Source organism: Chlorocebus sabaeus, chromosome 1 (assembly GCF_047675955.1).
Source record: "Chlorocebus sabaeus isolate Y175 chromosome 1, mChlSab1.0.hap1, whole genome shotgun sequence".
Classification (NCBI taxonomy): Eukaryota; Metazoa; Chordata; class Mammalia; order Primates; family Cercopithecidae; genus Chlorocebus; species Chlorocebus sabaeus.
Window position 1 is genome coordinate 65,841,245 of NC_132904.1, and position 21,518 is coordinate 65,862,762.

At 35.2% G+C, this 21,518-nt stretch overlaps 2 protein-coding genes across 2 annotated transcripts; both read left to right on the plus strand.

Moving 5' to 3' along the window:
* Positions 1-1,984: 1,984 nt before the first annotated feature.
* LOC103247870 (olfactory receptor 52E8-like) lies at positions 1,985-2,934 on the plus strand. Its single transcript, XM_008019866.2, is given in 2 exon segments — positions 1,985-2,900; positions 2,903-2,934. Coding segments are annotated over 2 exon segments (948 nt in total).
* A 10,418-nt stretch (positions 2,935-13,352) lies between these two features.
* Positions 13,353-18,395, plus strand: LOC103248910 (olfactory receptor 52E8-like). Its single transcript, XM_008021602.2, is given in 3 exon segments — positions 13,353-13,437; positions 17,448-18,205; positions 18,207-18,395. Coding segments are annotated over 3 exon segments (1,032 nt in total).
* Positions 18,396-21,518: the final 3,123 nt, after the last annotated feature.

Here is a 21,518-nt window from a genome sequence, read left to right on the forward strand (position 1 = left end):
GCTAACTTCCTCCATAGAATTTTTCTTGACTCTCTTCTACATTTAAAACATCTTGTCCACATTTCTACCATAGCACTTGCAGAACAGTTCTTAAATTTCATGTTTGGAATTTTATCTTCTTTACTAAGTGGTGGCTTTCTTAAGGATATATGACCAATTTTATTCATTTTTGTATTTAAGCTTCCTAATCACCACTGATACATAGATATCCTCTTCAATATTTGACGGGATAAATTGTGAAAGGTATTTCGCTGCCTATTTTGTGTATTCTCAATTAGTGAAAAACAGGAAATTTATACCCTTATCTCTGATAGTTTCACCCTAGTTTACACACACACATTCTCTCTCTCTCTCTCTCTCTCTCTCTCTCTCTCTCTCTCTCTCTCGCTCTACCTGAAATAATTCCCAAATTATCTCTCATTTTTGCTATTCTTCATATGTTTCAAATAGGTACTACCAGCAACGCAGTTTTGTTGTTACAGGATTAAAGTAGAACTTGCTGACATTCACACACTTTTATCTCTGCTGTGTATATCTCATTTGTGACTTCCCCCAATGTTTAAGAATTCTTAAATTGTAATCAACGCTTTTTGTGAAGTTGCCACGTCACATTTAACCAATTCCGCATTATCTGTAAAACTACTTTTTCCCAAGTAAAGTAAATCGCACAGCAATGAACTTTTTGCTTCAAATTTTGAATTTACTATATGTAAATACAGAATTTACTATAATGGTGACATCCATAAAGACATAACAGCTGGGATACAATTTGAGTAGCAGCTAAACTGTAGGTCATCCAAAGTGCTTCTACTTTCTTCCCATGAATATAAGACTGAGATATATTTGAAAATTTTGTAGCACAGAATATTTAGTTTCCTTCCCACAGAAAAAAACTGCTCTATGTATAAGCAGTTTCTTTACTGAATATGTGTATTTATGCACTCTCCAAATAATAGGCTTATCTAGATTAAAATTATCTCTTCATCCATGTTCTATCATAGCTGCAGAATACTCTTTGTCAAGTATTTTCTTCTCCTTGTTTTTATCCATTTTCCAAATCCAATGGCTAAGCTTCTTTTCTCAAACACAGGTGTGATGGAAACTAAATTATTTATTTCCTAAAATATGACATTAAAATTACGTGCTGTTTTGCCTCCTTTTAATCGGTGTCTATCTGTGCAGGTTTTAAATTAAGAACTGTTATGTAGCAGATCTTTTTTGTGCATATGAACAAAGATCAGTTGTTTCTTCTACTCTCAGAAGTATACAGTCTAGTAGTCACAAATTGTACACAGTATATACAGTCTAAATTGTATACAGAAGTATACAGTCTAGTAGTCACAAATACCTGTAAAAATGCATAACAACACAGAAACAGGGTTATACACACTACATTTTCGATTCCCAAATAAAGGAATAGTTGAGATTAGAAATACCATGATCATGAAGCAAAAGTATGTGTGACATTACTATACACACTGACCCTGGAGCTTTATTTTTCTTATTTAGTTCTGGTTAAACTCCAGATTTTGCATTTTCATTTAGCAGATGACATTATTCTGCCTTCTCTTTTTATATTAGTCTTTGATATTAATTAAAGGGGCAGTAGAATAAGACTGGTTCTATTCCTGGTACCAATGTTGCTCAGGAGAGGCTAGCAAAATTGTGGAGGGTATTTTACCGTACTCATGAAACCAGGGCCTATTGTGGGGAGGGGGGAGAGGGGAAGGATAGCATTAGGAGATATACCTAATGTCAATGATGAGTTAATGGGTGCAGCACACCAACATGGCACATGTATACATATGTAACACACCTGCATGTTGTGCACGTGTATCCTAGAACTTAAAGTATAATAATAATAAAAAAAGAAAGATTAGTATGTTATTGTGAATTTGACTAGAAATCTGAACAAAAGAAGAAGTGGAAAAAGAATTACTAATAGGAATATTATAATTGTCGCTGGTGTGCCCAGCAACTTTATATGGCAGGAAGAATGTCTATGTCTAATGACACTCAGTTCCAACCTTCTTCATTCCTACTGCTGGGTATTCCAGGGCTAGAAGATGTGCACATTTGGATTGGAGTCCCTTTTTTCTTTGTGTATCTTGTTGCACTTCTGGGAAACGCTGCTCTCTTGTTTGTGATACAGACTGAGCAGAGTCTCCCTGAGCTCACGTACTACTTCCTGGCCATATTGGATTCCACGGACCTAGGCTTGTCTACAGCCGCCATCTCCAAAATGCTAGGCATCTTCTGGTTCAATATCAAGGAAATATATTTTGGAGGCTGCCTTTCTTAGATGTTCTTCATTCATTTCTTCACTGCCATGGAGAGCATCGTGTTGGTGGCCATGGCCTTTGACCGCTGCATTGCCATTTGCAAACCTCTTCGGTACACCATGATCCTCACCAGCAAAATCATCAGCCTCATTGCCGGCGTTGCTATCCTGAGGAGCTTTTACATGGTTGTTCCACTAGTGTTTCTCCTTCTGAGGCTGCCCTTCTGTGGGTACCGTATCATCCCTCATACTTACTGTGAACACATGGGCATTGCTCGTCTGGCCTGTGCCAGCATCAAAGTCAACATTATGTTTGGCCTTGGCAACATGTCTCTCTTGTTATTGGATGTGCTCCTTACTGTTCTTTCCTATGTCAGGATCCTCTGTGCTGTCTTCTGCCTGCCCTCCTGGGAAGCTCGACTCAAAGCTCTCAACACCTGTGGTTCTCATATTGGTGTTATCTTAGCCTTTTTTACACCAGCAATTTTTTCCTTCTTGACACATTGTTTTGGCCATAATATCCCACAATTTATACATATTATATTAGCCATCCTGTATGTGGTTGTCCCACTAGCCCTCGATCCTGTAATCTATGGAGTCAGGACCAAGCAGATTAGAGAGTGCTGAGGATTTTCCTCAAGACCGATCACTAACCAGTTGGAGGTTGGAGAGTCTGTCACTCTAACCTAATAGAAAGTGGAAAAACAGAAGAGAATGGTGCAGCCAATAACATTATTTATCTGTTAACTGAAGCTTTTGATTCCAATTATAATATTGAGAAATTTACCCTCATCGAACTCTTCTTTTCCAAGTTCTTTTATTTCTACTGTTGAATCCTCAAGGCAGTTTTATAAAGCATATATTAGTTTTTCCACTCTTGTGATTAATATACTAATATTCGGAAAAGTTGAGTAATTTACTCAAACTATATGTTTAATAGAAAGTAGTACTTTAAGCCAAATAGATTGCCTTACAGTTTTCTTTAGCATGTTTAGGAAATAACAGAATACAGAATAAAATCCTTACTTTAAAAAGATAATAAACAGAATAAGTGGCTTCTAGAATTCTTGAAATAATAATAATAGCTTACTCTAGTAATAATATTAACCTACCATAAATGCAGTACAGATATACGGATACTAATAGGTATACTATACATGAATGTACTCAAATCATATCCATCATAATCTTCTTCAATAGTTACTATAATTTCCCTCATGCACCTAGAGATGCAAGCATAGTCATAAAATTAGATATTAAAGGAAAAAGGAAATAATGCAGCATAAGCATGACATATACATTTGTAAATATTTCATTCATTTGCTTATTTAATTATTTACATAATATTTACCTGATACATTTATACATATATGAATATATACGCCTGTACGTATACATACTTTATGTTTCGTGTGTGGGTTTATGAGCTGTAGGAACATTCAAAGACACAGTGTATTGTCTTTAAGTACTTATATATGTTGAGAAAAAAGAAATACTATGTTATTCCTAAAATAGTGTTGAGACATATGTTTTTTTCTTCAGGAGATTTGGAAATTGTGTGGCTATTAACAGTTTCATTCATAATGAAATTTATGATCCCTTAAAAATTTTAGAGGAAGATGATTGCAGGAAGAACATCTTGAATATAAGTTCTTTATTGCCACTCTGTCTGCCATTTATACAGTTAAGATATAGGATTAGGCAGTAGACCACAAGTAACATATCCAGACTATAAAGCAAAGACACTTAAATTTAGCCGTGATTCAATTATCTCCCATAGAAAGCAGCCCTTAGGTTAATTACTGGGTGACCAGATAGGAACAGAATGTGCTGTGCGGAAATTAAGGGTTTAGGATAAGATTCTACCATTTTCTTATGGGATATTCCAGAGAGTGATGACATGGAGGATCTCCCTCTCCTGGCTTCAGGCGAGGTTCTACTTGTCATACAAATCCTCCTCAGGGTCACAGCACTGCAAATGGGCAGGTGTTTACTGGTAGAATGTAGGCCGGAAGGCTGTAGAAGTACTTGATGGTTTCTTTCTTGGAGAAAATTCTCAGGCTATGGCAAGACAGTTGAGTGTATTCTAAAGACATCTCAGTAGACAAAGTAGGGCTGGAAAAATTCAGGTAGGGCTCAGGACTGAGGGAGTAGTAGGAACTAGGGAGGAGAGAAGCAATACCAAGGAATATGGGTAGAGAGAAAGTGAGATATTCTGGATGAAATTTAAAAGGATTATAAGAGTGAAATGGTAGATACATATTCTTTTACAATCACATTCAGAGAAATCTAACAGGTAAACAAAAGATACATTCATTTTTTTGTTGTTTCTGTATCTTTCCTGGGTTTGCTTTGTCTTCCTGTGTCTGGATAAGTAATTTTAATCATTTGAAAAAATGTGTATGTATTAGTGTTTATAAGTTCATAGAAAGGAAATGATAGAAGGCAATTTAATTTACCAGCATGGATTGAATCATTGGATATATCAGTTTGAATGTACTGATTGAACCAGCACTTTCTCAATAGTGATAGGCAAGACTTTTTTCTAGATTTTATTCCAGGGATGCAAGGATGGCTCAAGATACGTAAATCAATAAATGTGATTTACCACATAAGGAGAATTAAAAACAAAAAATATATGATCATCTCAATAGATGTAGAGAATATTACATAAAATTCAGCACCCCTTCAAAATAAAAAATTTCAACAAAATGGGCATTGCAGGAACCTTCCTCAAAATAGTAAGATCCTTATATAACAAACCCAGCTGATATCATATTGAATGGGTAAGCCCTGAAAACATTCTCCCTACGAACCAAAACAAGATGCCCACTTTTATTCTCCCTTTCAACACACTACTGAAAGCACTAGTCAGAGCAAACAGGCAAGACAAAGAAATAAAAGGCATCAAAATTGGAAAAGAGGAAGTCAAATTCTCTGTTTGCTAATACAATGTTATGTTGAGAAACTCTTAACGCCTCCTCCAAAATACCCTTAGATTTGATAAATAAAATCAGTAAGGTTTCAGGATAGAAAATTAATGTACAAAAACCAGGAGCTACTTGGGAAATCTTTCTACAGTGCCTGAACTAATTTACATTCTCACCAACAGTGTATAAGCATTCCCTTTTCTCTGAAGCCTCTCCAGGTTTTTGATTTTTAAATAATAGCCATTTTGACTGGTATGAGATGGTATCTCATTGTGGTTTTGATTTGCGGTGATTGGTGATGCTGAGCATTTTTCATATGTTTGTTGGTCTCTTTTATGCCTTCTTTTGAGAAGTATCTGTTTCTGTCCTTTGCCCGTTTTTTAATTGGGTTATTTGTTGCTTATTGATTTGTTTAAATTTCCTGTGGATTCTGGATACTAGACATTCATCAGATGCTTAGTTTTCAAATATTTTCTCCCTGTCTGTAGGTTGTCTGTTTGCTCTGTTGACAGATTCTTTTGCTGTGCAGAAATTTTTTTTTAATTTATTTATTATTATTATACTTTAAGTTGTAGGGTACATGTGCATAACGTGCAGGTTTGTTACATATGTATACTTGTGCCATGTTGGTGTGCTGCACCCATCAACTCGTCATTTACATCAGGTATAACTCCCAATGCAATCCCTCCCCCCTCCCCCCTCCCCATGATAGGCCCCGGTGTGTGATGTTCCCCTTCCCGAGTCCAAGTGATCTCATTGTTCAGTTCCCACCTATGAGTGAGAACATGCGGTGTTTGGTTTTCTGTTCTTGTGATAGTTTGCTAAGAATGATGGTTTCCAGCTGCATCCATGTCCCTACAAAGGACACAAACTCATCCTTTTTTATGGCTGCATAGTATTCCATGGTGTATATGTGCCACATTTTCTTAATCCAATCTGTCACTGATGGACATTTGGGTTGATTCCAAGTCTTTACTATTGTGAATAGTGCTGCGATAAACATACGTGTGCATGTGTCTTTATAGCAGCATAATTTATAATCCTTTGGGTATATACCCAGTAATGGGATGGCTGGGTCATATGGTACATCTAGTTTTAGGTCCTTGAGGAATCGCCATACTGTTTTCCATAATGGTTGAACTAGTTTACAATCCCACCAACAGTGTAAAAGTGTTCCTATTTCTCCACATCCTCTCCAGCACCTGTTGTTTCCTGACTTTTTAATGATCGCCATTCTAACTGGTGTGAGATGGTACCTCATTGTGGTTTTGATTTGCATTTCTCTGATGGCCAGTGATGATGAGCATTTTTTCATGTGTCTGTTGGCTGTATGAATGTCTTCTTTTGAGAAATGTCTGTTCATATCCTTTGCTCACTTTTTGATGGGGTTGTTTGTTTTTTTTCTTGTAAATTTGTTTGAGTTCTTTGTAGGTTCTGGATATTAGCCCTTTGTCAGATGAGTAGATTGCAAAAATTATCTCCCATTCTGTAGGTTGCCTGTTCACTCTGATGGTAGTTTCTTTTGCTGTGCAGAAGCTCTTTAGTTTAATGAGATCCCATTTGTCAATTTTTGCTTTTGCTGCTGTTGCTTTTGGTGTTTTAGACATGAAGTCTTTGCCCATGCCTATGTCCTGAATGGTACTACCTAGGTTTTCCTCTAGGATTTTTATGGTATTAGGTCTAACATTTAAGTCTCTAATCCATCTTGAATTAATTTTCGTATAAGAAGTAAGGAAAGGATCCAGTTTCAGCTTTCTACTTATGGCTAGCCAATTATCCCAGGACCATTTATTAAATAGGGAATCCTTTCCCCATTTCTTGTTTCTCTCAGGTTTGTCAAAGATCAGATGGCTGTAGATGTGTGGTATTATTTCTGAGGACTCTGTTCTGTTCCATTGGTCTATATCTCTGTTTTGGTACCAGTACTATGCTGTTTTGGTTACTGTAGCCTTGTAGTATAGTTTGAAGTCAGGTAGCGTGATGCCTCCAGCTTTGTTCTTTTGACTTAGGATTGTCTTGGAGATGCGGGCTCTTTTTTGGTTCCATATGAACTTTAAAGCAGTTTTTTCCAATTCTGTGAAGAAGCTCATTGGTAGCTTGATGGGAATGGCATTGAATCTATAAATTACCTTGGGCAGTATGGCCATTTTCACGATATTGATTCTTCCTATCCATGAGCATGGTATGTTCTTCCATTTGTTTGTGTCCTCTTTTATTTCAGTGAGCAGTGGTTTGTAGTTCTCCTTGAAGAGGTCCTTTTAGATCCCACTTGTCAATTTTTGTTTTTGTTGCAATAGCTTTTTGGTATTTACCTAAAAATTCTTTGCCAAGGCCAATGTTGAGAAGAGTATTTTCTAGCTTTTTGTCTAGGATTTTTATGGTTTGAGGTCTTACCATGAATCTTTAATTCATCTTGAGTTAACTTTTATATACAGTGAAAGGTAAAGATCTAGTTTTATTCTCTGCTTATGAAAAGAAATGGAAACCAGGTATCTGAGCACCATTAATTGAATAAGGAGTTCTTTCCCCACTCGTCATTTTGTTGACCTTGTCAAAAATCACATGGTTGTACATTGCAGCTTTATTTCTGAGTTTTCTAGTTTGTTCCATTGACCTATGTGTCTGTTTTTATAGAAGTGTCATGCTGTTTTGATTACTGTAGCCTCATAGTATAGTTTGAAGTCAAGTAGTGTGACGCCTCCAGTTTTGTTCTCATTGTTTAAGATTGGTTTGTCTATTTGGGTTCATTTTTGATTCCATATGAATTTTAGAATAGTTTTCTTTTCTAATTCTATGAGAAATGCTATTTGTATTTTGATAGGAATAATGTTGAATCCATAAATTGCTTTGGGCAGTAGGTCATTTTGATGATATTGATTTTTTCCAATCCATTTTTCCAGTCTAGCATGGGAGCATAGGATGCTTTTTCATTCATTTGTTTTGCTTCTGATTTTCTTTCATGCTGTTTTGTAATTCCTATTGTAGATATCTTTCACCTCCTTGATTAACTGTATTCCTAGGTATTTCATTTTGTTTGTGGCTATTGTAATTGGGATTGTGTTCTTGATTTGATTCTCAGCCTGAACATTATTTTTATATAGAAATGCTACTCATTTTTGCACGTTGATTTTATATCCTGGAACCCTGATAAAATGGCTTCTCAGTTCTACTACCCTTTTGGCAGAGTCTTTAGGTTTTTCTATGTATAGAATCATATCATCTGCAAAGAGAGACAGCTTTCTTCAAACAGAGCTACCATTTAACCTGGTGGTCCTACTACTGGATATACACTCAAAAGAATATAGCTCATTAAACCAAAAATACACACTCATATATTCATCACTGTGCTGTTCACAATAGCAAAGACAAAGAAACAACCTAGGAGTCCATCAATGGTGGAGTGGATAAAGAAAACGTGTCACATATAAAGTATGGAATACTAAGCAGTCATGAAAAGAATGAAATCATATGAATGAAATCAAAATGGATGGAGCTGAAGGCCATTATCTTAAGCAAATTAGTGTAGGAACAGAAAACCAAATACTGCATGTTCTCACATGTGAGAGCTGAACACTGAGCAGACATGCTCATGAACATGAGAACAATAGACACAGAGGACTAATAGAGGGGGGAGGGAACGAGGGGGTTGTCAGTTGAAAAACTGCCTATTGAGTACTATGCTTACTACCTGGGTCCAATACACCCAGGTAACAATGTACACTCTGTATCTAAAATAAAAGCTATTTTTTAATAAAAGGTAATAAAGATTAGTAGCATTCCTAAACACCAATAACGTTCAAGCTGAGAACTAAATCACAAAGTCAATTCCATTTACAATAGCTTAAAAAATACCTAGGAGTATATAAAACCAAGGAGATGAAAGATCCTTACAAGAATGTATTCTGATTTCTTTTTTCATTGCTAATTTTAAGTCATCGATTATTTTCAATCGTGCATTTAACTTACAGATAAATAAGTTGGTGGGGTTGGATTTTATTGCTGATTTCAAATGTTACTTATATTTATAATTTGGTATGTGTATCTATCTCTTTTTGTGTGTCTTTAAGAAATCGTTATTTAACAATATTCTGGATGTGTTGAAAAGCAACATGCATTTTCCAATTAGTTCTCAAATGTACATTCTCTTTATTTTACTTACTTTTGTGTACTTAGTTTATTTCTAAAAGTGTTGAGTTAAAATCTATTTCTATTAATGTTGATATATCAATTACATTTTTATTTCAATTACCTGTTGTTACAATTATTTCAAAGTTATATTTCAAGGTGGGTAACATTCTTGATTCTCATGTGTCCTTCTCTAAGAATTCTTTGAATTCTATTGTTTTGTAATTAGTGTACTGGTGTAACACCTTTTTTACATTTTTCAATTTGCTCTGTGTGTTTTACAAAGTAAATATATTTAACAGTGTTTGTCATTTAAAAACTATTCATAAAAATTTGTCATACATAGAACAGAGAACACACACACAGCCAGTCAAAAATTGTAAATATTTTCTTAGATGTTTCACATATATGCAAAAACACAACTTCTTATTAGAATATTTTAAGATAAATTACAGATGTCAAAACAATGCACTATAATACTAAGTATACTTATCCAAAAATATAAATTTTTGCAATATAACCATTAATCTCTGCTGTATGTGTCCCTCTATGTGCATATCTCTGTGTGTCTGGGAGAAATTGTGGAAGGAACCACATCATGTTTTCTATTCTGTTCTGCAGTCTATTTTACTTTATTCTATTCTACTATATATTATTTTATTATATGTGAATCAAGCAAATTTTGTTAAGACCAATTCATATGCAGTACTCTGAACTTTGTATTGTCTCACATTAGGATGTACAGAATGCTCGGTTATTCCCAAAATGGTGCTAGGTTGAATTAATAAGACAGGAAGTAACCATGAGACTTCTCATTTGAAAAGTTAATTTTACCTGTGCCTGCTTTCTTATATGATTGTCAGTATCCTGCGAGTGGCCAAGTTTGTTTCACACTTTAGTCAAAATTTATCTAGAGATAAAATAGGGACAGGAAAGAGAAGATATAGTCTTATCAGGCCTAACTTCATGTAAAAGCATAGTAAAATCAGAAAAATTCAAAACACAAATATTCAGTTCAATAAATTTCCACAGGGTGATAAAATCTATGATACCACAATCAAAATTTAGAAACAGAATCTATCGTAATGTTTAATTTTATGTGTCAACTTGACTGGGCTATAGCAATTTCAGATATTAATAACTGGATGTGTCTGTAAGGATGTTTTGGATGATATTAACATTTGAATTGTAGACTGAGTAAAGCTGATTGCCTTACCTGCTGTGGTTGGGACTCATCCAATCCATTGCAGGCTTGAACAGAGTATGATGTTGAATATTAAAGAATGTTTTAGCCAAACTGTCTTTGAGCTGTACCATCAGTCTTCTGCTTTTAAGCTCAGACTTGGACTGGAACTTAAACCACTGACTCTCCTTGTTCTCAGGCCATTGGACTCAAACTAGAACTTGCACCGTGCATCTACTGATTTATGTGTATTTTATTTGCAGTCTCTACCCACCAAGTAAATAACCACTATTTAAATTTTCATCACTATCAAATAGTTTTACCTAGTTTTAATTTTATATAAATGGAAACATTACCGAATAGTCACATTTATATCTGGCCTTTACTTAAACACATTTTTGTATGTGCTCATTATATGTAGCAATGGCTTCCTTATTTTCACTGCTGTATGTTATTCTGTCATGTGAATGCACCACAGTTGCTTTCTCTGTTCCACCAACATTACAGTTGTTCCCACTTTGGACCTTTGATAAACAGCCTCTAAAATGGCACCCATTGATTCTTACCTCCTGGTATGGATGTCCTTGTGTCATCCCTTCCCCTTGGGAGTAGGTTTAATTAGGTATTTCTTTCTAGCAATGTGAATAGGGAGAGGTGATGAGATGCCACCTCTTGATTTCGATTTTCACAAGACTATGTCTTTTGAGTGTCTTCTTTTTTTCTTTTTTTAAAAAATTTTCCTTTAAGTTCTCGGATACATGTGCAAATTTGCAGGTTTGTTACATAGGTATACATGTGCCATGGTGGTTTGCTGCACCTATCAACCCATCATCTAGGTTTTAAGCCTTGTAGGCATTAGGTATTTGTCTTAATGTTCTCCCTCCCTTGTCCCCCACCCCAAGACAGACCCCGGTATATGATGTTCCCTTCTCTGTGTCCATGTGCTCTCATTGTTCAACTCCCACTGATGAATGAGAACATGTGATGTTTGGTTTTCTGTTCCTGTGTTAGTTTCCTGAGAATGATGGTTTCCAACTTCATCCATGTCCCTGCAAAGGACATGAACTCATTCTTTTTTATGGCTGCATAGTATTCTATGGTATATATGTGCTACATTTTCTTTTCGTCATCACTGGTCATTAGAGAAAAGCAAATTGAATGTGTTTTTATTCGCTCTCTCAGGCTCTTACTCTGAGAGGAACTAACTGTTAGCTGCTTCCTGGAAATAACCATAAGACAAAAACAAAACAAAACAAAAAAGCAACAAAAAAACTGTACACTACAAGCCAACAACCAGATCGGTCTGAGGCCTTTCAGTGGCTGTGTGACTGACTTGGAAGTGCATGTCTGCAGTGGAGCCATGAGACAACTGCAGCCCTTGTTGCTTCATATCTCTTATTTTATGATGTATTTATTGTTGTGCTTTTTAAAAGGAGTAAGACCACCAATACAACTAGAAATAAAAGTGGTAATAATTGCTATGTCTATTTTATCTCTCATCCATGAGGAATATATTTTAAAATATTTTCAAGTATGATATTTGCTGTGGCGTCTTAGAAGCATAGACACTGCACAGATTTTATACTTATTCTTATAGTTTGTTGGTAAAAGTGTTTTCCTAGGAATTTAAAAATTGATGTCAAGTAGCAAATTTGTTTAAATAAAATTATTCACGATAACATCAAGGTTATAATTTATATTTTGAAATCACTTTATTTTTTTCAAAATTGATATTACTAAGCCTTTTGAAATTTTAAATTTTTTGAAAATCGATGCTGTACCTTTTTGAGACTTTTTATTTTATGTTTCTTTTCTACCACATTATTTTATTAATTTTTTTTACTATCTCTTTCATCTTTGTATTTTATTTGCCATTTCATTCTGATCAGTTAAAGTCAACATTGGATGACTTATTTTCAGCATTTCTTATTTCCAAATGTATGCATTTACAAGCTTCCTCTTTCTTTTACATGCAGCTGTAGTTTATTAGGCAAGCTTTAGGAACCAACACGGAACATGGAAAGTGTACTTGTACTGTCACCAGTGAGTTATGTGAATACATAAAAGATTTGTCTTTCACAGAAATCTGTTAAGGATACGATGATTTGAAGGTGTGAGGGATTGATACAGTGATCTGCAAGAGAAGTCATGAAAGAGAATGAAAAAAGTGTCTTCAAAGCATCTGTTTACATTGTACTATGACATAAGAGACCCATTAAGGCACTGAGGGGACAGCACCTAGTAAGAGTGTGTTCCAGTGAGTTTAGGCTTCTCCTTTTGGATTTATTTTATTATTTATTCAGTATAAACACTGTCCTAATGACTTGGCATATAACCATGAGAATCAGTCATAGTCTCTGCCTTCAAGGAATGAATATACTTACGAAATGAGAGAAAAACCAGTGAATACAATATAATTTCAAGTAGGTATAAATGTTAGGAACCAAGGTAAAGCAAACTAAGAAAATAGAGTTGGAAGAATGATCCTTTTAAATCCAATGGCCAGAAAATTATTCTTTGAGGCCAAGATATTTGAGGAGGGATAGATGAAGTAAGGGAACAAAACATTGGAAGGTATTAGAGAACAATGTTCCAGATTGTATAAGTAGAAAAGGCAAAATCCCTAGGATAAAAGTGAGCTTAGAATTGAGAAATGGCACAAAGTACATGCCCAGAGAGGAGGGAAGAGAGGAGTGAGTGGCAAGAGATGGGTTTGAAGAATAATTCCAGGGCAACCGAACGTTGTAAGTTTTTATCAAATACAGTGAATACAGAAGGAAATGGGATGAATGTATTAGTAAAGTTTTATTCCATGAAGTACACTTATCGGGAGATGGTTTGCATTGTAAACTTGCGTTTTTTATATAGATTACGTGAAGAGACTATAGATTTATGCTTCAAGATATGTGAAAGTGGAAGTGAGAGGCAAGTACAGAGAGAGAAGAGAGAAAGAGAGCAAGTGAGAGGAGAGAGATGGAAAGACAGAGATTGAGGAGAGAGAGAGAGAAAGAGGATTGATTTATAAAGTAATGAAGACTGCAGGATTGGATCTGAACCAATAAATCAGGTATCCACCAGGGGTTTTGAAATTTAGTTTAAAAAGAAGAAATCATACAAATTATTGTTGGTAAAAAAAAAATGATTATTTGGACCAATGAAGAATATTTTTCTCTAGTATGTGTAGGGCAAAAGGGACTGCAAAACAAATTTGAAGTGCCTTTTAATTAAGTCGTGCCACTGTGTCATATATACAGCAGTTCCTATCCCAAAGGAATCAAAGTTTTAATGAAAACATAAATGCCTTCTCTTCAGCATGCTAAATTGTGCACTCATGCAGATGCCAAATGGTGTTCAAAATGATGCTTCTTAGAGATTTAGAGATCAAGGTAAGTCATATCAAAATTCAGCTGCAAAATACAATAGGAGAGATGGAGAAAGGCTTATGTCAAACTTATAAGGAAAGATAGAGGACAGAGTATGGAGAGAGAAAGCACAATCATACTCTTGACCTCCCCAAAACTACACATGCTTTTCTACATTCATATATACCTGTAACCCTGCAAAATTTCACACATGAAACCAACAAGACTGCAAAGCTGATGAGGAAGATGATGTAGCAATATATCCCATAGCTCTTGTTTCTGAACCTTATGTACAGGAGCTTAAATGTGATAGCAAAAGGACAGGATTTTTTTCCTGCTTTTATTGGGTAGTATTAGGTATACTAAAGGTAATCAGTAAATAAGTTTTTAATAATCACATTTTTGAAGAAATGAATTGTGAATCATGAGCCTGAGGAATAGAATCTTTTAAAAAGAGTCTCCAAAGTTAACGTGACAAAGAAGCTGATAAAGGAAATCAGCTTTGATGCTGGAATGATGGGCATGAGACTGGAAGATTAAGCAGATATAAAATTAAAACATGCAAATTTTATCTTCTGTTTACCATCATCTGACAAGGGACATGAAATGAGGTGTGTATGAAGACTTTGTGAGGGTTATTGGATTAAGGTGCAGTAAAAAGAAGCAAGGTTCGAGAATATGTCTGCCAGATATAATTCTATGTAAACCTTAGTCTTAGAAGGTCAAACAAAGGTGCTGGAACCTAGTTTTATTTCTGAACCCAACACAAATTGGAGAATATACAAATGCGTGCTGGAATAATAGGTCAGCATACAGTCATAGAATAAGGAACTAGATGTTTTGAGAAATGTTTGTAGACTTGGAAATGATGTTTTCTCAAATAAAAGTCCCAGTTATAAAACTCATTTAGAAAAATCCACAAAATATGTGTGAGAAATTGATTTTCATGATATACAGCCTTATTTTATCTTTATGAGTTTCTGTTTTACCAAGAGTAACTAAGATACCAGGTATTTCTTAGGACATAGAAGTGCATATACAGAGTTCAGAGTTCAGAGGACATTTTACTGTATCCCTGTAAAAACTAATGCAGAGAACCAAGATTCTGGGATTTTGTCTTGGCTGGACAATTTATTTCTTTTCCTCACTTTGTCCTTGTTTTTGTTTCCATAGAAAATTTTATATATATATGAGAGAGAGATAAAAAATATAGAGAGATAAATATATCTCTATATATAGAGAATAAAATATACAATATATAAATACATATAATATACAAAATATATGTAATATATAAATACATATTATATATAAAATATATGTATTAAGCAATTTTTCTTTAAGTCACAGCCAAAGCCCAACTTCTTCCCTGGAATTTTCATTGCCCCATCTCTACACCTGCAACATTTGATGTGTTTTTTTATCATAGCACTTGCAATGCAGCTTTAAAATTTCTTCTCTGGAATTGTATCTCTGTCTACACTGTGGTCTTTTTGAGAGCGTTTGACAGGTGTTACTCAAACGAATGCTGGCTGGCAAATATAGGACCTCGTAGATATTTGGTGGAATAAATTGTGAAGTCCCTTCCACATCCGTCATGTATTATTCACTAATGGGGAAAGAAAGAATTGTGTCTTTATGTCTGATTTTCTTATTACAGATCTGAGAACTTTAAAGCTATTGTCAACAGTCTCAATAACTATGTATATATTCTCCATCTTGAGAAAATTTCCCTAATTTTCTCCCATTTCTGCTAGCCATCATTAGCTTCAAATGGGTAGTTTTTTGTAGACTCTTGCCTTGTTACAGGTTTAAAGTAGAGCGTACTGATTTTATTTGCTCCTAATGGTGACCACTGGACTCTGACATCTTCGAGCCTCCACATATTCTCAAATTTGAATCAAAGTGTTCTGTGCAATTGTGCAATTCACAATCACTTTCACATTATCTGTAGAACTAGTTTTAGAAGAGAATTTGCTCAATAATAAACATCTCTCACATTGATTTTTGAAAAATTTAATTTATTATAAATGAGCTCAGAATTTTTCTATAGACAGGAAGAGTGTTACAAAACAAAATCATATAAAATTTTTTCTTTCTGTGCCATGAAAAGCAAAATTCCATGAAGACACTAGCATACCAGATGGAGAACAGCATTAGTAGGAAATACATTGTAGAATAAAGTTCTTCTCCCTGTTCATGTAAGTCTGAGATAATATTTAAAATTCTCTAGAAGAAAAAATCCCTCTCTCTACAGTTTCTTTAACGTATGTGGTTTTTTATGAGTTCTATATATGGTGTATTTATCTAAATTAATCTTTGATTCCATATTTAGCTTTAAGTGCAAAATACTTTCATTAATTATCTTCTTTTAAATTTATTTACCCAATTTCAAAAAATGATGGATACAATATTCTTTTTGCAAAAGAAGTTGTGATGATCAGGGAGTTGTTTATTTTCTGAAACATCATATTAAAATTTTTTGTTATCTTGTTTTCAATTTATTAACTTAATATTTAAAATTGAGAAGTCTTAAGTGGTATATAAAAAATGTAGGCTTTTCAAAGACTACCAACCCAAATGCCCATCAATGATACACTGGATAAAGAAAATGTGGCACATATACACCATGGAATACTATGCACCCATTAAAAAGGATGAGATAATGTCCTTTGCAGTGACATGGATGAAGCTGGAAACCATCATTCTCAGAAAACTAACACAGGAACAGAAAACCAAACGACACATGTTCTCACTCATAAGTGGGGGCTGAACAGTGAGAACACATGGACACAGGGCGGGGAACGTCACACACTGGGGCCTGTTGGGGGGAAGGGAACTAGGGAGGGATAGCACTAGGAGAAATACCTAATGTAGATGATGGGTTGATGGGTGCAGCAAACCACCATGGCACATGTTTACCTATGTAACAAACCTGCACGTTCTGCACATGTACCCCAAAACTTAAAGTATAATAACAAAAAAATTACATATATATGTAAATACAGGTTTTTCCTCTTTGCTCTAAAAGTAAATCCACTAGTACTCTACAACTCATGTAGAAATGCATAGACACACACAAACACACACTCAGTGCATAAATATAAACTTTATTGTTAGAAGGATCTCTAGAAAGGGATTAACAGAGATTACAAATAACAAAAATCAGCCTGAAAGTTAAGAAAAATGGGCGTAAAACTATCAGATTCATAGATTCTGAAACCTTATTTTAAAAATTAGTTTCTGCATAAACACTTCATTATAAATTTCTATCAGGCCGATAGATATTTCTCTCTGACTTTGGTCCTCATGTGTAATAAATTCTGGTAGGAAAAGTGGCAATCAGGTAAAGCTGATTTAATTATTGGTTCTGTTTCATGCTGATATGAGCCTAGAAGAATAAGAGGTATTTTACTCTTTTTCAGAGAGGAATCAAAAAGAGCGCAATACTGGTTTGTTTGTTTTTTGTTTGTTTGTTTGTTTTTTAGCAGGAGTCAGGACAAAGTGAGAAGTGGAGCAAGAATCACTAATGGAAAGTCAATAATTGTCACTGATATGCACAACAGATTTTTGTGACAGAAAGAATGCCTACACCCAGTTCCATCCTTCTTCATTCCTACTGCTGGGTATCCCAGGGCTAGAAGATGTGCACATATGGATTGGAGTCCTTTTCTTTGTGTATCTTGTTGCACTCCTGAGAAATGCTGCTATCTTGTTTGTGATCCAGACTGAGCAGAGTCTCCATGGGCCTATGTACTACTTCCTGGCCATGCTGGATTCCATTGACCTGGGCTTGTCTACAGCCACCATCCCCAAAATGCTGGGCATCTTCTGGTTTAATATAAAGGAAATATCTTTTGGAGGCTGCCTTTCTCAGATGTTCTTCGTCCATTTCTTCACTGTCATGGAGAGCATCGTGTTGGTGGCCCTGGCCTTTGACTGCTACATTGCCATTTGCAAACCTCTTCGGTACACCATGATCCTCACTAGCAAAATCATCAGCCTCATTGCAGGCATTGCTGTCCTGAGGAGCTTGTACATGGTCGTTCCACTGGTGTTTCTCCTCTTAAGGTTGCCCTTCTGTGGACATTGTATCATTCCTCATACTTACTGTGAGCACATGGACATTGCTCGTCTGGCCTGTGCCAGCATCAAAGTCAACATTATGTTTGGTCTTGGCAGCATTTCTCTCTTGTTATTGGATGTGTTCCTTGTTATTCTCTCCTATGTCAGGATCCTCTATGCTGTCTTCTGCCTGCCCTCCTGGGAAGCTGGACTTAAAGCTTTCAAAACTTGTGGCTCTCACATTGGTGTTATCTTAGCCTTTTTTTACAGCAGCATTTTTCTCTTTCTTTACACACCGTTTTGGCCATGATATTCCCTAATATATCCACATTTTCTTAGCTAATCTATACGTGGTTGTTCCTCCTGCCCTCAATCCTTTAATCTATGGGGTCAGAAGCAAACATATTAGGGAGAGAGTGCTGAGGATTTTCTTCAAGACAGATCACTAACCAGTTGGAGTTTGGGGGGTCTCTCTTAGCATTCATGATGAAGCAGCCACTAGGGAGGAGAGAAGAGGCACCAGGGAATTTGGGTAGAGAGAAAGTAAGATATTTCATAATTATGAGATAATATCAAAACCATGAAATAATATTTCATAATTATTTCATAATCACAAAATAATTATGAGTGTATTCGTAGATAAATACTATTTCACAGTCACCTTCAGTGAAATGTCCCAATCACAAAATATATCCATTTGTTTGTTTTAATGTTTTTGCTGGGTTTGCTTTGTCTTTTTGTCTCTGGATAAATAGTTGTAATTATTTAGAAAATGTGGTGTGTGTATGTGTGTGTGTTCATATGTTCATAGAGAGGAACTGGTAGAAGGCAATTAAACTGACCAGTATGGATTGAATCCTTGCCTGTATTAATTGTTTGAACCAGCACTTTCTATTGATAGGCAAGACTTTGTCTCCTGATGCTCTGTTCTTCCAGAAAGTCTCTTTATCCAGTTTGAGAGAGAAAGGCACAGAGCATATATTAATGCAGAGTGATAAATCAAAGGACAGACTTATGAATCAGGTAAGGTGTGGTACACATGGTTTATTTGTGGGATAGTGGAGATTTTCTTGTATGATGACTTTTCTAATGTAATTAGGAGAAAAATAAGTTTGTAACTGACATTTCCTCCTGAGTACTGATTTGAATGAACCCAGTCATTTTTCTATGTTGAGCTTTTGTTTTTGTTTAAATTAAAATGTACCCAATTTCTGTTTGGGCATTCCTTTTAAGCCATTGATTATTTTCTTTTTTTATTTTATTTTATTTTATTTTATTATTTTTTATTTATTTTTTTATTATTATTATACTTTGAGTTCTAGGGTACATGTGCATAACGTGCAGGTTTGTTACATATGTATACTTGTGCCATGTTGGTGTGCTGCAACCATCAACTCATCAGCACCCATCAATTCGTCGTTTACATCAGGTATAACTCCCAATGCAATCCCTCCCCCCTCCCCCCTCCCCATGATAGACCCCGGTGTGTGATGTTCCCCTTCCCGAGTCCAAGTGATCTCATTGTTCAGTTCCCACCTATGAGTGAGAACATGCGGTGTTTGGTTTTCTGTTCTTGTGATAGTTTGCTAAGAATGATGGTTTCCAGCTGCATCCATGTCCCTACAAAGGACACATACTCATCCTTTTTTATGGCTGCATAGTATTCCATGGTGTATATGTGCCACATTTTCTTAATCCAATCTGTCACTGATGGACATTTGGGTTGATTCCAAGTCTTTGCTATTGTGAATAGTGCCGCAATAAACATACGTGTGCATGTGTCTTTATAGCAGCATGATTTATAATCCTTTGGGTATATACCCAGTAACGGGATGGCTGGGTCATATACATCTAGTTCTAGATCCTTGAGGAATCGCCATACTGTTTTCCATAATGGTTGAACTAGTTTACAATCCCACCAACAGTGTAAAAGTGTTCCTATTTCTCCACATCCTCTCCAGCACCTGTTGTTTCCTGACTTTTTAATGATCGCCATTCTAACTGGTGTGAGATGGTATCTCATTGTGGTTTTGATTTGCATTTCTCTGATGGCCAGTGATGATGAGCATTTTTTTCATGTGTCTGTTGGCTGTATGAATGTCTTCTTTGGAGAAATGTCTGTTCATATCCTTTGCCCACTTTTTGATGGGGTTGTTTGTTTTTTTCTTGTAAATTTGTTTGAGTTCTTTGTAGGTTCTGGATATTAGCCCTTTGTCAGATGAGTAGATTGCAAAAATTATCTCCCATTCTGTAGGTTGCCTGTTCACTCTGATGGTAGTTTCTTTTGCTGTGCAGAAGCTCTTTAGTTTAATGAGATCCTATTTGTCAATTTTGGCTTTTGCTGCCGTTGCTTTTGGTGTTTTAGACATGAAGTCCTTGCCCATGCCTATGTCCTGAATGGTACTACCTAGGTTTTCCCCTAGGATTTTTATGGTATTAGGTCTAACATTTAAGTCTCTAATCCATCTTGAATTAATTTTCGTATAAGAAGTAAGGAAAGGATCCAGTTTCAGCTTTCTACTTATGGCTAGCCAATTTTCCCAGCACCATTTATTAAATAGGGAATCCTTTCCCCATTTCTTGTTTCTCTCAGGTTTGTCAAAGATCAGATGGCTGTAGATGTGTGGTATTATTTCTGAGGACTCTGTTCTGTTCCATTGGTCTATATCTCTATTGTGTATTTAATCTGCAGATAAATAAGTTAGTGGGGTTAGATTTTATTTTGGATTTCAAATGATATATATGCATATAATTTGGTGTGTGTGTTCATATGTATATACGTGACTTTAAGAAGTGGACATTTAACAATAACTCAGATGTATTCAAAAGCAATATACATTCTCCAATTATTTTTTAAATGCGCATTCTCTTTACTTTTGCTTACTTTTGTGTTCTCAAGCAGCTTGTTTCTATAAGGGTTGCATTAAAGTCTCTATGAATTTTGATATACCAATTATATTTTTAATTTCAATGACCATTATTGTAATTATTTTGAAGTTATATTTTGAGATCAATATTCTTGACTCTTATGTACTTTTCTCTATTATAATAATTGTTGCTTTGAATTCTATCATTTCATACCATGTCTAATGCGTGTCAACTTTTTACGTATAAAATTTGTTCAGCATATTTATTTCATAATTGGGACACATACTAGTTGTACCTATATATGGGGTGCTGTGAAATTTTGATACAAGGATACAATGTGTAATGATTATACTGGAAAAATTGGTATATCTGTCACCTCAAGAATTTATAATTTTTTTGTGTTAGGAACATTCTACTTCTACTCTGCTAGTTATTTTGAAATATATAATATATTATTGTTAACTATAGTTACTCAATTATGCTACTGAATGCTAGATCTTATTCCTTGTAACTGTGTTTTTGTACCTATTAAAAAATCCCTCTTTATCCTGTCCTGCTCACTACCCTTTACAGCCTCTGGTAACCATCCTTCTACTCTGTCTCTATAAGATCAATTTTTTTAAGGTCTACGTAAGAGCCGAGGACATGTACTATTTGCATGATTTATTTCACTTAACACAATGTCATCCTGTTCCATCCTCTTT